At 28.3% G+C, this 14,211-nt stretch overlaps 1 protein-coding gene across 1 annotated transcript in view; it reads left to right on the top strand.

Moving 5' to 3' along the window:
- Positions 1–14,211, top strand: part of LOC129962213 (agrin-like) — a 282,823-nt gene that overhangs the window by 172,006 nt on the left and 96,606 nt on the right. The window contains exons 8-9 of the mRNA XM_056075952.1: positions 9,501–9,737; positions 13,790–13,882. Coding sequence (XP_055931927.1) covers positions 9,501–9,737; positions 13,790–13,882 — 330 coding nt within the window. The remainder of the gene's footprint in view (positions 1–9,500; positions 9,738–13,789; positions 13,883–14,211) is intronic.

The following is a 14,211-nucleotide window of genomic DNA, read 5'->3' on the forward strand; positions in this document are numbered from 1 at the left end:
CTAACGAAGATAGTGTTTCGAAAAATGTTTTGTGAAGTAAAATACAACGGTTGCCTTAATTAATTCATTTTGGAATTAAGATTGGATAGTATTAACTCAATGTATTTGCTTCATTATTTAGTAGTTATTAAATCGTTTCAAAGAGTAATGAAAGAATGTATCTCCAAGTAAATACATCTAAGATAAGAAGCAGGCATTTTGAAAGAACTTAAAATTTTACTTAAAATGATGGAAAAATCAAGTTGTTTGGCAAACTGAATTTTCTGAATTTTTTTAAAGATTTATTTGATTATAATTTTAAAAAAACGTTGAAATGTTGTAATTTTATTTCAGTTTTCCCAAATGAGTTTGAGTCAGTCAGATTCGCATTTGTAAATCTCTTGAAATGATCGAATTTTTCTTAACTTTTTTAAAATTTATATTATTAATTAACATATTTAATCTTGAAAGGAAAGAAATTTATGTGCCATATTTCATTTTTTTTTCTAAGTGAGAAAAAAAGTTCTAATGAAATGCAATATTTTTTGCTTAATAAGTAATTTTAAACATAATGCAATATATTGTTTTAAAAGAGAAGAGTAATAAGTTCACTTTTGAATTCCAAATGCGAAGAACGAAGTATTTCTTAAAATGCAGTTTTCAGGCACAAAGAGGCCCTTTTATTCTAAAATGTCAATAAATTAATTTTCATAAAAGAATGAAATCGTTTTTTATATTGCTTGGCAGTGGCATCAATATTGAATTATTTCATTTTAGGTGTATAAATATCTATTATATTGTTAACTAACGTAGTTATTCTCATGATAATGAAAGCAGTCCTGCAGCCATTTATTGAATAATGAAACGGCTTAGGTCAGTGACCCAGGTTTGGAGAAAAATTTGCTACGTGATGATAAATTTGTCGAATTCGACGACAAAAACTGAGAGTGTTCAATAATGTAGAAATTTCGATTATATTTATAATAGAACTCGAGAATGGATTCCTTCTACAAACTTCCTACTCAGTTATGGAAGCTAAGTAAGTAGAAGGAATACACGAGCGGATATTATTCGAATGAATTCTCTCCTTAAAGGGTTGCTTATGAAACGAGCTCTTTGGATGTTTTTGCTGTTGTGTACTGCAAATTAACTGTCGTGTTCTTGTCCACTAGTTTGTTTTTCATTTCACCAAGCATCATTTTTGTGCACATATCTGCTGTACTTTACTATCAATGTTCATTTTATTTATTTATTTTTTGCGTGTGTGTGTGTGGAGTGAAGTGTCATTACCAACCCTTTTTCTTTTCGTTTTTACGACAGATTATCCCCGAACTTGGAATCTCTAGGATTTCCTGTCAATTGAATGGATATACGTGGATATATTTATTTAAGAAAAGTTTTAAAATTTGCATACGGCGCACAAAATAATAGCTATACAATACAATAATGAAGAAGGGAGTGTTCAGTGGGAAGTATGAGTTGAAGAATTTTTTATGAAGTTAATATTTCTTGAAGAATATCTTGATTGAAGAACGATAAAACATTTATTAGGGAGATCAATTCTTCGTTGTCTTGCAGAAACCGAACAAGATTTCTAATTTTGATTTTGGACATCTTGTTTTCCCATAACGTTGATCCACCAGATACCTTCGAGGTCATGGGTTGGTCTGTTAAGATGAAAAGATGTGGTGAAAGGGCAGCTAGTGGCATAATGAAAAGGATCGCCTACTTCACCGGTACCACCGTGATCCGATCTTTTAATACGAAATCGCTTGAAATACGAAGAGAAAGGGCCTCGAGTTCACTTCTTATATACCCAGCTGGATGATTCCCATAAAAACATCGTGAATGTAAGGAACTGCGAAGACTAAAATATCGCTAATCATGTAATATATAATGAATCCGTTTTAGAAAAGGAGTACATATAAACAGATTTTAAAAAAAACATTTTAAATAGTCATATCATTACAGATACAAATTATAAAATGATTTAAAATTTATGATTTTTAGATAAATTTAATCTTTAATTTAATTTAAATTAAAGTTAATAAAGAATCTGTTGACAACAGAATAGCAATAACTTTCATGAAAACATAATGCAATTTAACTTTTAGGGCTTAACGCGAGAACTGGTTACTGAAGCTTCGTTTCGCAAGTTTCGTTCTCCTTCTATGTTTCATCTGATCCTTCGGTCTCTAACTAAACCCCATTTTTTTCTTTTTGTCTTGCTAATTTGAGCTACTGGCTAGAATCGTTGGTGTTACTTTGATTTTGATTTGCTAAACATTACAACAAGGGCAACAAATGTTCTTTCATATCATTTTTATTGAAAGCCATATTTTTAACCTTCTCTTTCTTTCGATCTTTTGCATGCCAAAAAGGAGAAAGACTATATAGTATTAATTTCTTATATCTTTTAGTCTTTTTCCTTCGCAAAAAAGAGAAATCAGTATTCTTGAATGATTTTGCCGTTTATATACTGTCATTATGACAAATTTAAAATCTTATAGAAGAATTATATAGTGATTAAAATAATGTCATTCGATTGCAATGTTTACATATCAAATTTATACATTCCCCAAAATAAAAGCAGGTGTAAAATGTCTGTCTTTTTGTTCATATATCAAAAAAAAAAAGTATATACTTTTTATTGCATCTAAAAGTGACCAAAAGGTATGAAATAAAAATTTGATGAAACGATAAAATTTCAACTTTAGACTTGGTGAAACGATTTTGAACATTTTATTAGAATTGGAAGGAAAAATGCAGTAACAAATTTTTATCATTTAAAAGAAACCCATGTCATCTTAAAATTGTTTTATAAATCAGTTTATTTCAATAACTCTTTCTGACGTTACTGGTGGAAAACTGAAGAAAAAAGTTGATTAAATTTTGTTATTCAATTAAATAAAAAAAATTCATGATTAAATCATTTTTATTATGAAAGAATTGATTTATAAAATTTGAAACAGTACTTTTAATCTAGAAATTAAACATACATGGCATGTAAAAATTTTATATTGCTACTTTTCACTATTTACAATATGCTGTTTTGACAGGCAAGAAGAAAAAAAAAGACATTTATATATTTGGCTTTATTTTATGGCTTTTTCCCTGAAGTTTCTACGGTTGTCTAATTCAACTAGTGTCTTATTATAATTTTTTTTTTTCATTTTCAGTAACTGTTTCATGTTTTTCGGCTTTTTTTCAGGGGTGGGGGGGACTCAGTATTTCCCAGTTACATCTTGTGAATATATTTTTTTTTCATTAAGTATCTAAAGTATTAAAACGGCTTATAATTCTTTATCGTGCATATTTAAATTTGATTTTTGTCATACGATGCAAAAATACATATTTTTGTTATTACGATATTAAAATGTATTTTTAATTTACGAACTGAATATTTCCAGAATAATTTTATTCATAGAAATACGTATAGAATTTAAACAAAATAATCTTATAACATCGAAAAAATGAAGTTCATATTTAATTTCTTTCATATATCTTTAAATTAAATAAAAATTGATTTTTCCTTATTGAAATAAAAGTACCAAAATTTTTAATTGCCTGTAGTTTAATTTCCTAAAACGTAGAAGAAAAAAAAAGGAAAAAAATAGCATTCATTATAAAGCATTTTAAAATTATCATCCCTTAACGATAATTTAATATCTTGAAAGTTTCTTACTTTCATCACAGGGAAAAAAAGAAGAAATACTTCGAATTTTTTACTCAAGTATAAATACTGACAATTTATTTCATATTATTTTATTTACTTGACATATTTAAATTCCTCTTTTATTTCGAAAGAAACTTTTATTTTTTAATTTAAGCAAAACTATGCAATATATTAACAGAATATACTAGATTACAATTATTTTATGAATATTATATACAATTCGCTTATGAGTACGAAAAAAAATAAACGTATTCAGTGATGGTTTAAAAAATTTATTTATAATTTTTAAAAACCTCATTCATTTTTATTTCCATTTTATTAAATGAATGAAAAGGTTCTAATATAATATATACATCATATAACGAACATTTATTTTTTTTATCTAAAAAATTATAAAATTTTCGAAATTAAATGGATGATTACTAATTTCTTCATCTCAGAATTAATTTTGTAATAACTCTGCTGTTCATAATTTAATCCTATTTCGAAAATATCAGAATAATTGTTTCTTTTATTTTACATAAGATATGAGATGGTATAAATTTGATTTTATCATCTCATATCTTATTTTCGTATTTTTGATAGTTTTTTTTATCTTCATTCAATTATCAAATCAAAACTTTAGCACTTATATAATAAGCTGTTATATAAATAACTTTTAAATAATCTTGCACTCTTTTAAAGCAGAAAAAAAATTAATCCGAAAAAATTATTCTAAAATCCATTTAAAATAATGAAAATTTTAATAAAAAGAATTGAAAAAGTGAATTATTATTTCATGAACTTGGATAATCCTATTATAGTTATAATTATTCATCCATGACTCTCATAATAGGATTAGCGTATAAATCTTAAGTAAATTGGATATCAAATCATATCTGCTGCTAATTATTTCTGTTCCTAAATGCTTCAATTCAATGTATGCTTAAAATAGTTTTTTTAAGCAGAAATCTGAATACTTTGTGAATGATTAAAAATAAATATTAGACTAAAAATTTTCCTAATGTAAATTTATCTTCCAAATGTAAATTCTTCTGATTTTAGGAAAAAATATCAAATACATTTGTTTTAATATTGCATCTTTATAAGAAAGATTTATTAAAGAAGGGAAGTTCAAACGTTACCTTTTATTTACATTATTTATGAAATTAAAACTGTATGAAACGGAAAATAGAGTTTAATTGAAATGTATTTAAAAATGATTTGCTTCAATTTTTGTTAGACAACTTAATAAGAGTAATATTTATGTAATTGATGAGCATTCCTAAATTTTGCTGCAATCAATGTGGAGAATCGCATTAATATGAAATTCAAATAGTCATAATGAGACATAGAGGGATTAAAAACTATCCAATATTTAAAACACATTTTAAATGAAATGCAGTTCCAGAAACAGTTTTCTAGGTATCTCGATGTTAAGATTGAAGTTGATTTGAATATCGAAAGATCTCCATTATTTTAAAGAAAGCTCCAAATCAGAGCTTATTGTGATAGTGTTATTGAAATAGTCAATAGAGATATTGTTTTCAGCGGCGATCTTCAAAATGTGCACCTTCAATAAATGCCGCTAAAAGTCAGTTTTTGATGCTTCTTCTATAATTTTTCTACGCATTTCTTTAGCTTTCATAATAAGTAGACGATTTGTTGGCACATGTTCACTTTTGATACTCAATCTGTAGAAATTAAAAACTGCTTGGTTAAAGCAACGATTTAATGCGCCATTTTTTAATTGTTTGTATACATGAAATATAAATTTTGTAGCATTTGAAATCTTACCAACATCAGATCGATTGATGAAAGTTGCTCATACAACCTACTTCTTTTCATTTTTAAATATTTTATTTTAAAATTCGCAAAACTGACTATAATGAAGCGTTATCTGTATGATTGCAAAAAACTCTGGAAAGTGGTATTTAAAAAATTAATAATAAATAATGTATTTTCCAAAAAATGTTGTATGGATATTTCTTCAAGTAGTTCCAGATCTACACGTTTATGGTCATACAAGCGATGCATAGCAAAAACCTCTTCCTCCTGAAGAGTTTTTCGCTTCTATGATCATCGAGGAAGAGTGACCATGTGGAGAATCAACCCATGCTGAGACATTACCAAATTCAGAAACCTCTCCAACTGACACAATTCCACCAGTGTCTATCACTGCAAAGGAAAATATATGACTATCTAGGCATCTCTAGTCGACACTTTTCCCCTATAATCGATTCCATCAACTTCATCATTCAGTCAGAACAAAATTAAAGAAGTCTTAAAGATTTTGTACGCCATTCCACGTTTCACTGATGTTGGTCAACGTTTTCTCAATGATGCGTGTTCATCTATATACTCTCTTTTGCAAAAAGCGGGTTCGCAATGACCTAAATTTCAAAGAGTAATTTGAAGGACTCCGTAAATCGCAGAAAAAGCCTTAAAGGGAAAAAAATTTTTACGAAGGATGTGAAGACTGTACGGATCTATCCCAATAATATAAGAATAAGCCCATCCATGATTCTTAAGTTTATCCATGAGTGTGTGACAAAAAATGTAAAGCATGGTTACATAGAGCCTATATACTCTTGTACTTTTGGTTTGAAGAAAAAAATAAAAGCATCTGTATGTCACATGTAAGTATGCAAATGCTTAAAGAATTGAAGCACTATAATAAGGTTCTGTTAGTTTTGCCATAATTTGTTTTTTGAGGCTTAAGCAATACAAGTCCCATATTTACGATGCAATTCGGATGGTTTTATTTTTTCTATGCAATTTTCATGACAAAGATATACATTTTGAACATATTTTACAAAAAACAAGGGTAACGATCAATTTTAATAACATTTTGATGATGAAATTCTGCTTCTTTTTACTTTGTAGATTCTCGATTAGCCTTTTTTTCTTTTTTTTTAAAGATAACACGTAGGCAACCTTCTTCTAAATATGCCGAGCAAAATTGAGTGATTGTTAAACTTAGATGAGAAGGCATCCCACGTGTTGGTTTTGTTGTTTTATTTCCTAAATAAATGACGAACGTTTTGAAATTTAAAATTATTATAATATCAACTGATTGTTTCCTTTCTCTTACTCTTCCTCCGTGTATTAGATATACAACATGATTCTATACTATTGACAAATTTGTATTATACACATTCATACATAAAACGCTTTAAAGTAGAGTAAATTTCTTTTAATGGAAGGAAATGTATAGATGCATTTATTAGTTAAAATTAAGAAGATTAATGAAATTTTAATTTTATCTAATATCAATCGAATGTACAACATCTGAAATATATAATAAAGTTCTTTGATGTAAACAAATTAGTGAAATGAGTATTTAAATGCAAATGTAGGAAGATACGCAATTTATATTTAATATGAATCTTTTTTAATCAGATATCTTACAAATTGCCTAATATTATTCTCTTAGAGTTTATATATGGCTGTAAAAAGGAATAACCTTAGTTTAATTAAGGAATAATTCAATTCATAGATGCAGATAAATAAATATGATTACATTCTAAAAATAAATTTTCAATTTAAAATAATGTATCCTGAAGCTGGTATTTAAAATTCTAGGCATAAACTTTGAATAACTTAATACATTGAGCATATTATTTTATAAATAAAAAGTCTTATTTGTACAGTTTTAAAATTAGTGCAACTTCAGACAATTAAAAGTAACTTTCATATAAAATAAACACCCAATCTCTTAGAAATGGCCTGATATATAAATGATTGTTTATAAAACACAACAATATTAGTAAAAGGATAGCTAGGCTATAAAAATAATAATAATAAACACTTCATTATATTATGCCTAACTGAAATATCTTATGAAAGTAAATTGCATGAAATGTATGAATAATGCATCAAATGGAATTTACGTGGTAGTAAGCACAATTCATATTAAAATAATAAATAACTTATTTCTTATTAGATAACCCAAGACTTGCGGGAAATTTGTGCTATTTCTCTTTTTTCCAAACTAAACCGAAAACTGTAATTTCATCCATAAATATTGAATACTTATAAATGTTTTATATTGATTTACACAAATAATTCTACGAATGAATTAAAAATACAAATAAGAAAATTGCTCTGCATTCATATTTCATGCAGTATCTACAGTTGGAAGAAAAATTTTTATTTAATAAATTATATACTTTCAAAACTTTTATTTCATTTTGCAGTATTAAGGGAAATAATTTTAGTCTTTAAAATTATTATAAACTATTTGAGCATATATTTAAATAAGAACATTTAGCTAATTTGAAACGATTTATATAGATTAAGTCACGATTTACACTGGCATCTCCAGTCATAGAATTATGTCACAAAAAAGAATAGTGCTGCCCTTTCTAATGTGCCATATATCATTTTAATTACGTAAAACTACATATATAAAGTGTAACAATTTAATCATCACAAATTCTTTATGTGGCTTACTTGTATTATATGATTTTGTTGCAACTTATAACAATATATTTAAACATAAATTCTTATTTGTTTTATAGAAATAAAATCTTTTAATTTTTTTTTATGCTTTGGACAACAAATTTTTTATTGGAACCTCTTATGTGGCATGTAACAGTGCTGCGCCTTCTAATGTGTCACATATTATTTTAATTATATAAAACTTCATATATAAAGTGTAACAATTTAACCATCACAAATCCCTTATGTGGAATACATGTATTATATGATTTTGTTGCAACATATGACAATATATTTAACCCTTAACTGGGGAGGTGATATTTTAGAATTTAACTGGGAGGTGCGGTCGATGAGACCGCATTTCATTTACACTCAAATTAAATTTTCTAAAGAATGTATTAGTATGAAAAACTGACAATATATACTGCATATATTTTTCTTGATATATAGATATGTTTTAGAAATTTTTCGAAATATATTATCATTGAAAAAAAGCAAATGCGTTGGAAGGTACGTTTTCTTCTCACATTACATGATGCAATAAATAATAATTTTGAAAAAACATATTATTTTTTGCTTTTTAAATCATATTTATTTTTACAGTATATGAAGGTATATAGAAGACCATATAATGTAAAATTCAACAATTATATGAAAATTTAAAAAAAATGACAATGGATAAAATTGGCCCTTTTGTTATCGGCTTGTGTCACTTACATATCACGGTTTTCTAGGACATTTAAAACATACAGGTTAAGAACTAGTATAAAAATCAACTTATAAATTATGTATATATATCTCTTAGTATATTAATATATTTTATTATACCATTATCACTATAAACATTAATTATCTTTGAACATAACTATCAAAATCAGTTGAATGCGAACTTTCATCGAAAAACTCTTCTGTACAATTATCTTTATCACTTTCTGCTTCATTTAAAAGTACCTGGAACACTGCTCCATAATAGGATCAGTAAACTGGATGACATTTCGGGGCCCGAGTTTTAGCGCCATCTGCTAAACCTTGTTTATCACTGGGACACTAACAGGGAGATGCGGTCTCAGAGACCGCACTCGAAGAAATAAGTGAATTATTTTAAAAAGCATCCGCTGAAATTGGTTGAAAAAATGCACGTGTATTGAAGCTCACAAAACAGGAAGCTACAAGGTCAATCCATTCAATTGAGCTAAAAATAGAATAGGGGTAATCGAAAATCCATCGCTAGTGGTCTCACAGACCACACGTCCCCAGTTAAGGGTTAAACATAAATTCTTATTTGTCTTATAGTCTTTAATAAAATCTTTAAATTTTTTTATGTTGTGTACAGTAATTTATTTATTGAAAACAACCTCTTATGTGACATGTAATAGTTTAATTATTTAGAATGTATGACTCACGACTGGTTCTTGTCTTCCAGACCATGAAGTCAACATGCACAGCCTGACCTGCGAATTAGCGAACTGCCGTTTCGGCGGAGTTTGCGACCACGACCCCCGAGGTTACGTCCATTGCGTGTGCTCTTTCCATTGCTCACCAATCAGAGATTCTGTTTGTGGATCTGACGGCAGGCTCTACGAAAATGAGTGCAGACTCCGAGAGGAATCCTGTCGCCTGCAGCAAAATATTCAGATCGTAGCTTCGGAGAACTGCGGAGGTAAATATGTACTAGTAAATTTATAATCAGGAACCTCATCTTAAGCGGCGAGATCAGAGTCGCTTTGATTGCATTCGTTTCGCATCGAAAACCATCTAATCAAACGCATAAAGTAATGTTTCATGTAATTATAGAGAGTCAAAGCGTTTGGGGAAATTAGAAAATTAATTCCAAACGTTTTCAATCAATAATATTCACAAGGGGCTAAAGAGGCCTAGAACTCGATCTGAGGTACCTGAAAGATAAAATATTACTACATTTATTTCATAAATGTAACAAAAAAGACAAAATTGACAATGGTCAGAGAAAAAATATATAATTTTAATTCTCTTTAATGCAGTATTTTACCCATCAGGACTACTTTGAGCCTTGAAGAACTAGGAATATTTTACATGCGCTTAAATAAATTAAGTTTACATTTGCAGAAGCGACTCTTTCTTTGGATAAATTTTAAAATCCGAATAAGTACTTTTGGTAACATTTTGGCATTGAAAGATTACGTTAGATTCAGCATATATTTGAATTTCCAAAAGGTATATTGTAATTTTTTCCATTTCTAATTATTCCAAGTAAATGAGTATTCCTTTTTACGTTTTCGTTTACGTTATGCAGTGACTTAAATATGCCAAATTTGTGACTACAAGTATATGTAATTTTCTGATATGGGATTTTGTGATTATAAGTACAGTTTTGTATCAAATTTTTGTTTCAATTGGTTAGAAAAATGAATCTAAACTCAATTTCGATTTTCGGACACTATTAGCCGTATGCCAGGAATGAATCGCCAAACAACGCGCCAAGGGTTACATGATAGATTCAGTAACAATATTAAATTCACGCCAAAGGTTTATATTTCGTAAATGCTTAATGCTAATAACATGGGAAACGTTTTCTAAAATAATACATTTATTACAGAGTAATCGAGAAAGTTTTAAGGAGATCAATACCGCTGGTTATACAATATAAAACAGAAATAAAACATATAAATCTACTCTTCACCCATTATCATTATATGATTGAACAAACATAATAGCAAACTAACTGAATAGGTCCCTTTTTTCTGAAAATTGAAAACATGGATAGTTAATACATTTTGATGAATTTGAATAGATTTGAATACATTAAGTAGTTAAATACCTGTAATGTTTTACATTATGAAAAAAATGCCAGAATAAATTTATTAAAATTTTATTATAAATTTCAATTATGAATTGTCAAGTATTCAATAATCAAAATGAAACAATTTGTCTGTCTAAATATTGGATCTTAGAATTCGATCGTGAAATTTTCCATTAAATATCACTTATTAATTAAAAAACCTTATGAGATTCCAGTATGAGCAAAATTTTGCAATAAATGAAGCGTTTCCGAAAGAAATTAATTCCTATATTTGGAAAATCAGTAACCCAACAGTTGACATAGAGGGATGATTTTTTAAATGTTTCCTCTGTTCAAATATTGAAGTATCTTTCAAAGGAGTACAGTAAATTCTTTCAGATCATTTTTCTTCTTAAATTCTCCTAACTAATCTGAATTTATATCGGAGGATAAAACTGAAACGTCTTCATATAAGCTAGATATTTTTATATATATTTCTAAATTTCTTTAACTTTAATATGCAAATAAGTTTCAGGATGCAACAATAAAAGGAGTTTACCCTTATGTTGATTGAATTTAACTGAAAACTCAACTGATCTCTATAATAGAAATTGTTTATTGTTTCAAACATTTCATTAAAATTATATTGAATTTTTAAAGATTTATCAATCAAAGAAAGATTGGACTTTTGTCACGAACATCTACAATAATGATTGAATGAAAATTGTCATTAATAACTTTTAAAATATATTTCTTATTTCATAAGTAAATAAAATATTTATCAAAAAATCTACAACTTTTAATAGACAACTCAACGATTAATACTTTTTTTATATGTTAGAATATTGAAGAATACAAGATGTTCTAAAAGGTAGTGAATAGTTTATGTTGGCAGAAAGTAATTGTATTGTGCAATTTAAAATTTTTTTTCCAGATAGTTTATGGCAAGTGCACATAAAAAAATAATTGCTTAGTTTTCAGAATAACATTAACTTGCGATTGCATATAAAACCGTAAATATAAATATCAGGATTTGCATTTTTTTTATCTGCTTAACTGGAATACGCTGCTGTGCATATTTTGAAAAAATCCTTAGGATGACACCATCATATTTTAGCTCAACCAAATGAACGAAATGATATTTTTGTTCCGTATAAACCCATGACTGAACAGTAATTATTCTTTGCTGGCTGCCCATGTATTAAAAAAAATTAAATTAATGAGCATAGTGCATTCTTTTTGCTACTTTGACTGCATTTTTTTAATTGTGAGAATCATTTATTCGCCGTTCAATGTGTAAATGACAGTTAACAGTTAAGCATATTAGTCTTTATCAACAGAGGTTCATATTTTCTATTTACTTTCTTTCAGTGCATTGATTTTCATTTTTACTTTTCACTTGCAAGACATATTACATATACAGACATATACAGACAAATTAAGGTCAAAATCGAATTAATTGATAGAAAATTTGACCTATATATTTTAGCAAATCTTCAAATTTTAGATTTTTTTGGGTTCTAAAATCACATTGTTACTCTCTCGTATATAAAGTATAGAGAGGTATTCTTTCAACGAAAAATTCGAGTTTGAGGTTTTGATGAATTCTTAATTTCAGATTTCTCTGAGATCCAAAAACGCATAATTGGCATTATGTTCGTCTGTCTGTGCAGATGATAACTCACAAACGCTTTGAGCTAAATGGCTGAAATTTGGTACATATAATTGCAGCGAAATTTGTAGATATATATAAAAAAATTTCAACGAAATCCTTTATCAGGAAGTCTGACTATCTGTCTGGCGTTCGAGTACAACTGAGCTGGGTAACTGAAAAATTAAATTATATGTAGATAAAACTTAGTAATCAGGTTTAACATCTAAATTATAGATTTGTATCAAATTTTAAAATAAATTCGTCGAAATATCGAATGTCTCAAGGTCTGCTCTTTTACATGCATATCAGTGCAATAGCTCAAAAAACCTTGACATAAGTCAGTTAAATTCGGTATGTTATCTTGTAACTACAAATGTTCGACCGTCGATTGGCCGGGCCGCGGTGGCCTGGTGTTAAGGTCTCGGCTTCGGAACCGGAGGGTTTCAGGTTCGAGACCCCATTCCACCGAAGAACCGTCGTGTAAGCGGGTCTGGTGCACGTTAAAACGTCCTGGCCAAACGTCCTCCCGCTGATGTGAAGAGGGGGATGCCAACACAGGTGTCGTCCTCGTCATCTGACCGCGGTTCAAAATTACGAGGTCCATCCCAAAATAGCCCTAGTGTTGCTTTAAAAGGGGACGCTAATATAACTAAACTAAACCGTCAGTTGGCTAGCAAAAAAAAGTCCAACCTTTTGATTCACACAAAAGATTAAGTAAAAATGTTAGATTCAAGTCAATGATCGTAATTGCGTAAATATTGTTCCTAATGCTCTGCAAGGAATTCAAGGCCTTACCTAAGATCTACAATTTTAGGCGGAGGAAAAGAATAAGCCTTTTTGGAAAGTTGTTCCCCTTTTTCTTTTTTGCTTGGAGGGAAGGAGAATTATACCTTTTTTAAGGAATATGTGAGAATGTTTAGAGGAGATAACATTTATATGTTTAACATAAATTTTATAAAAATATTTCAATTTCACAAACTTTTTATAAAAATATTAGAGAATAGAATTGAACCTCATTTAGATCAAATGTATTTTTAAACAACAAATTTTATCTAAAAATTTTAATATTATTTACCTATATCTTTTCTAGCGCAACTTAAATAATTTGGAACTTGGGTTCTAAAACTCTCACAGATTAAATTAATCATTATTAAAATTTATTTTTACTGCAAAATATGTCAAAAACTATTTTAATTTGCTTGTGAAATTTACTGACACCGCGTATATTTAATTTTCTGAGTCATTTCACACAGAATTTTCACATATTAATAATTTCCTTTCTTTTTCTTTTTCCTTTCAGTGGTTTCAGCCAGTGTATGTCTTCAATCACCTTTTGGATGCTGCCCGGATGGGAGGACTCTAGCTCTGGGGCCAAATGCTGCTGGTTGTCCCAGTAAGTTCACATAGTTTATTTTCTGCCGGAAGAATATTTTTGAATAAACCCATCAATCATTTTTCGATTAAACTTCTATCTTTATTTATTTTCTTGACAAGAGATAAAATATTTATTAAATTTTCTCGTCTACACATTTCCCTTCTTAAATATTTATAATTTCTTACCCCTTCCCTATTAATACAGAATATTGTAAGATATTTCAACGATGATTTTCGTATTTCAGAATGCTAGCCATACTCGTAACAATGTTTTTCGGCATTTTGTATAAATATAGTTGTTTTATTCTTATTGAATATAGTGTTATTATCTTTAGTAAAATTGTATTT

Source organism: Argiope bruennichi, chromosome 2 (assembly GCF_947563725.1).
Source record: "Argiope bruennichi chromosome 2, qqArgBrue1.1, whole genome shotgun sequence".
In the NCBI taxonomy this organism is placed as follows: Eukaryota; Metazoa; Arthropoda; class Arachnida; order Araneae; family Araneidae; genus Argiope; species Argiope bruennichi.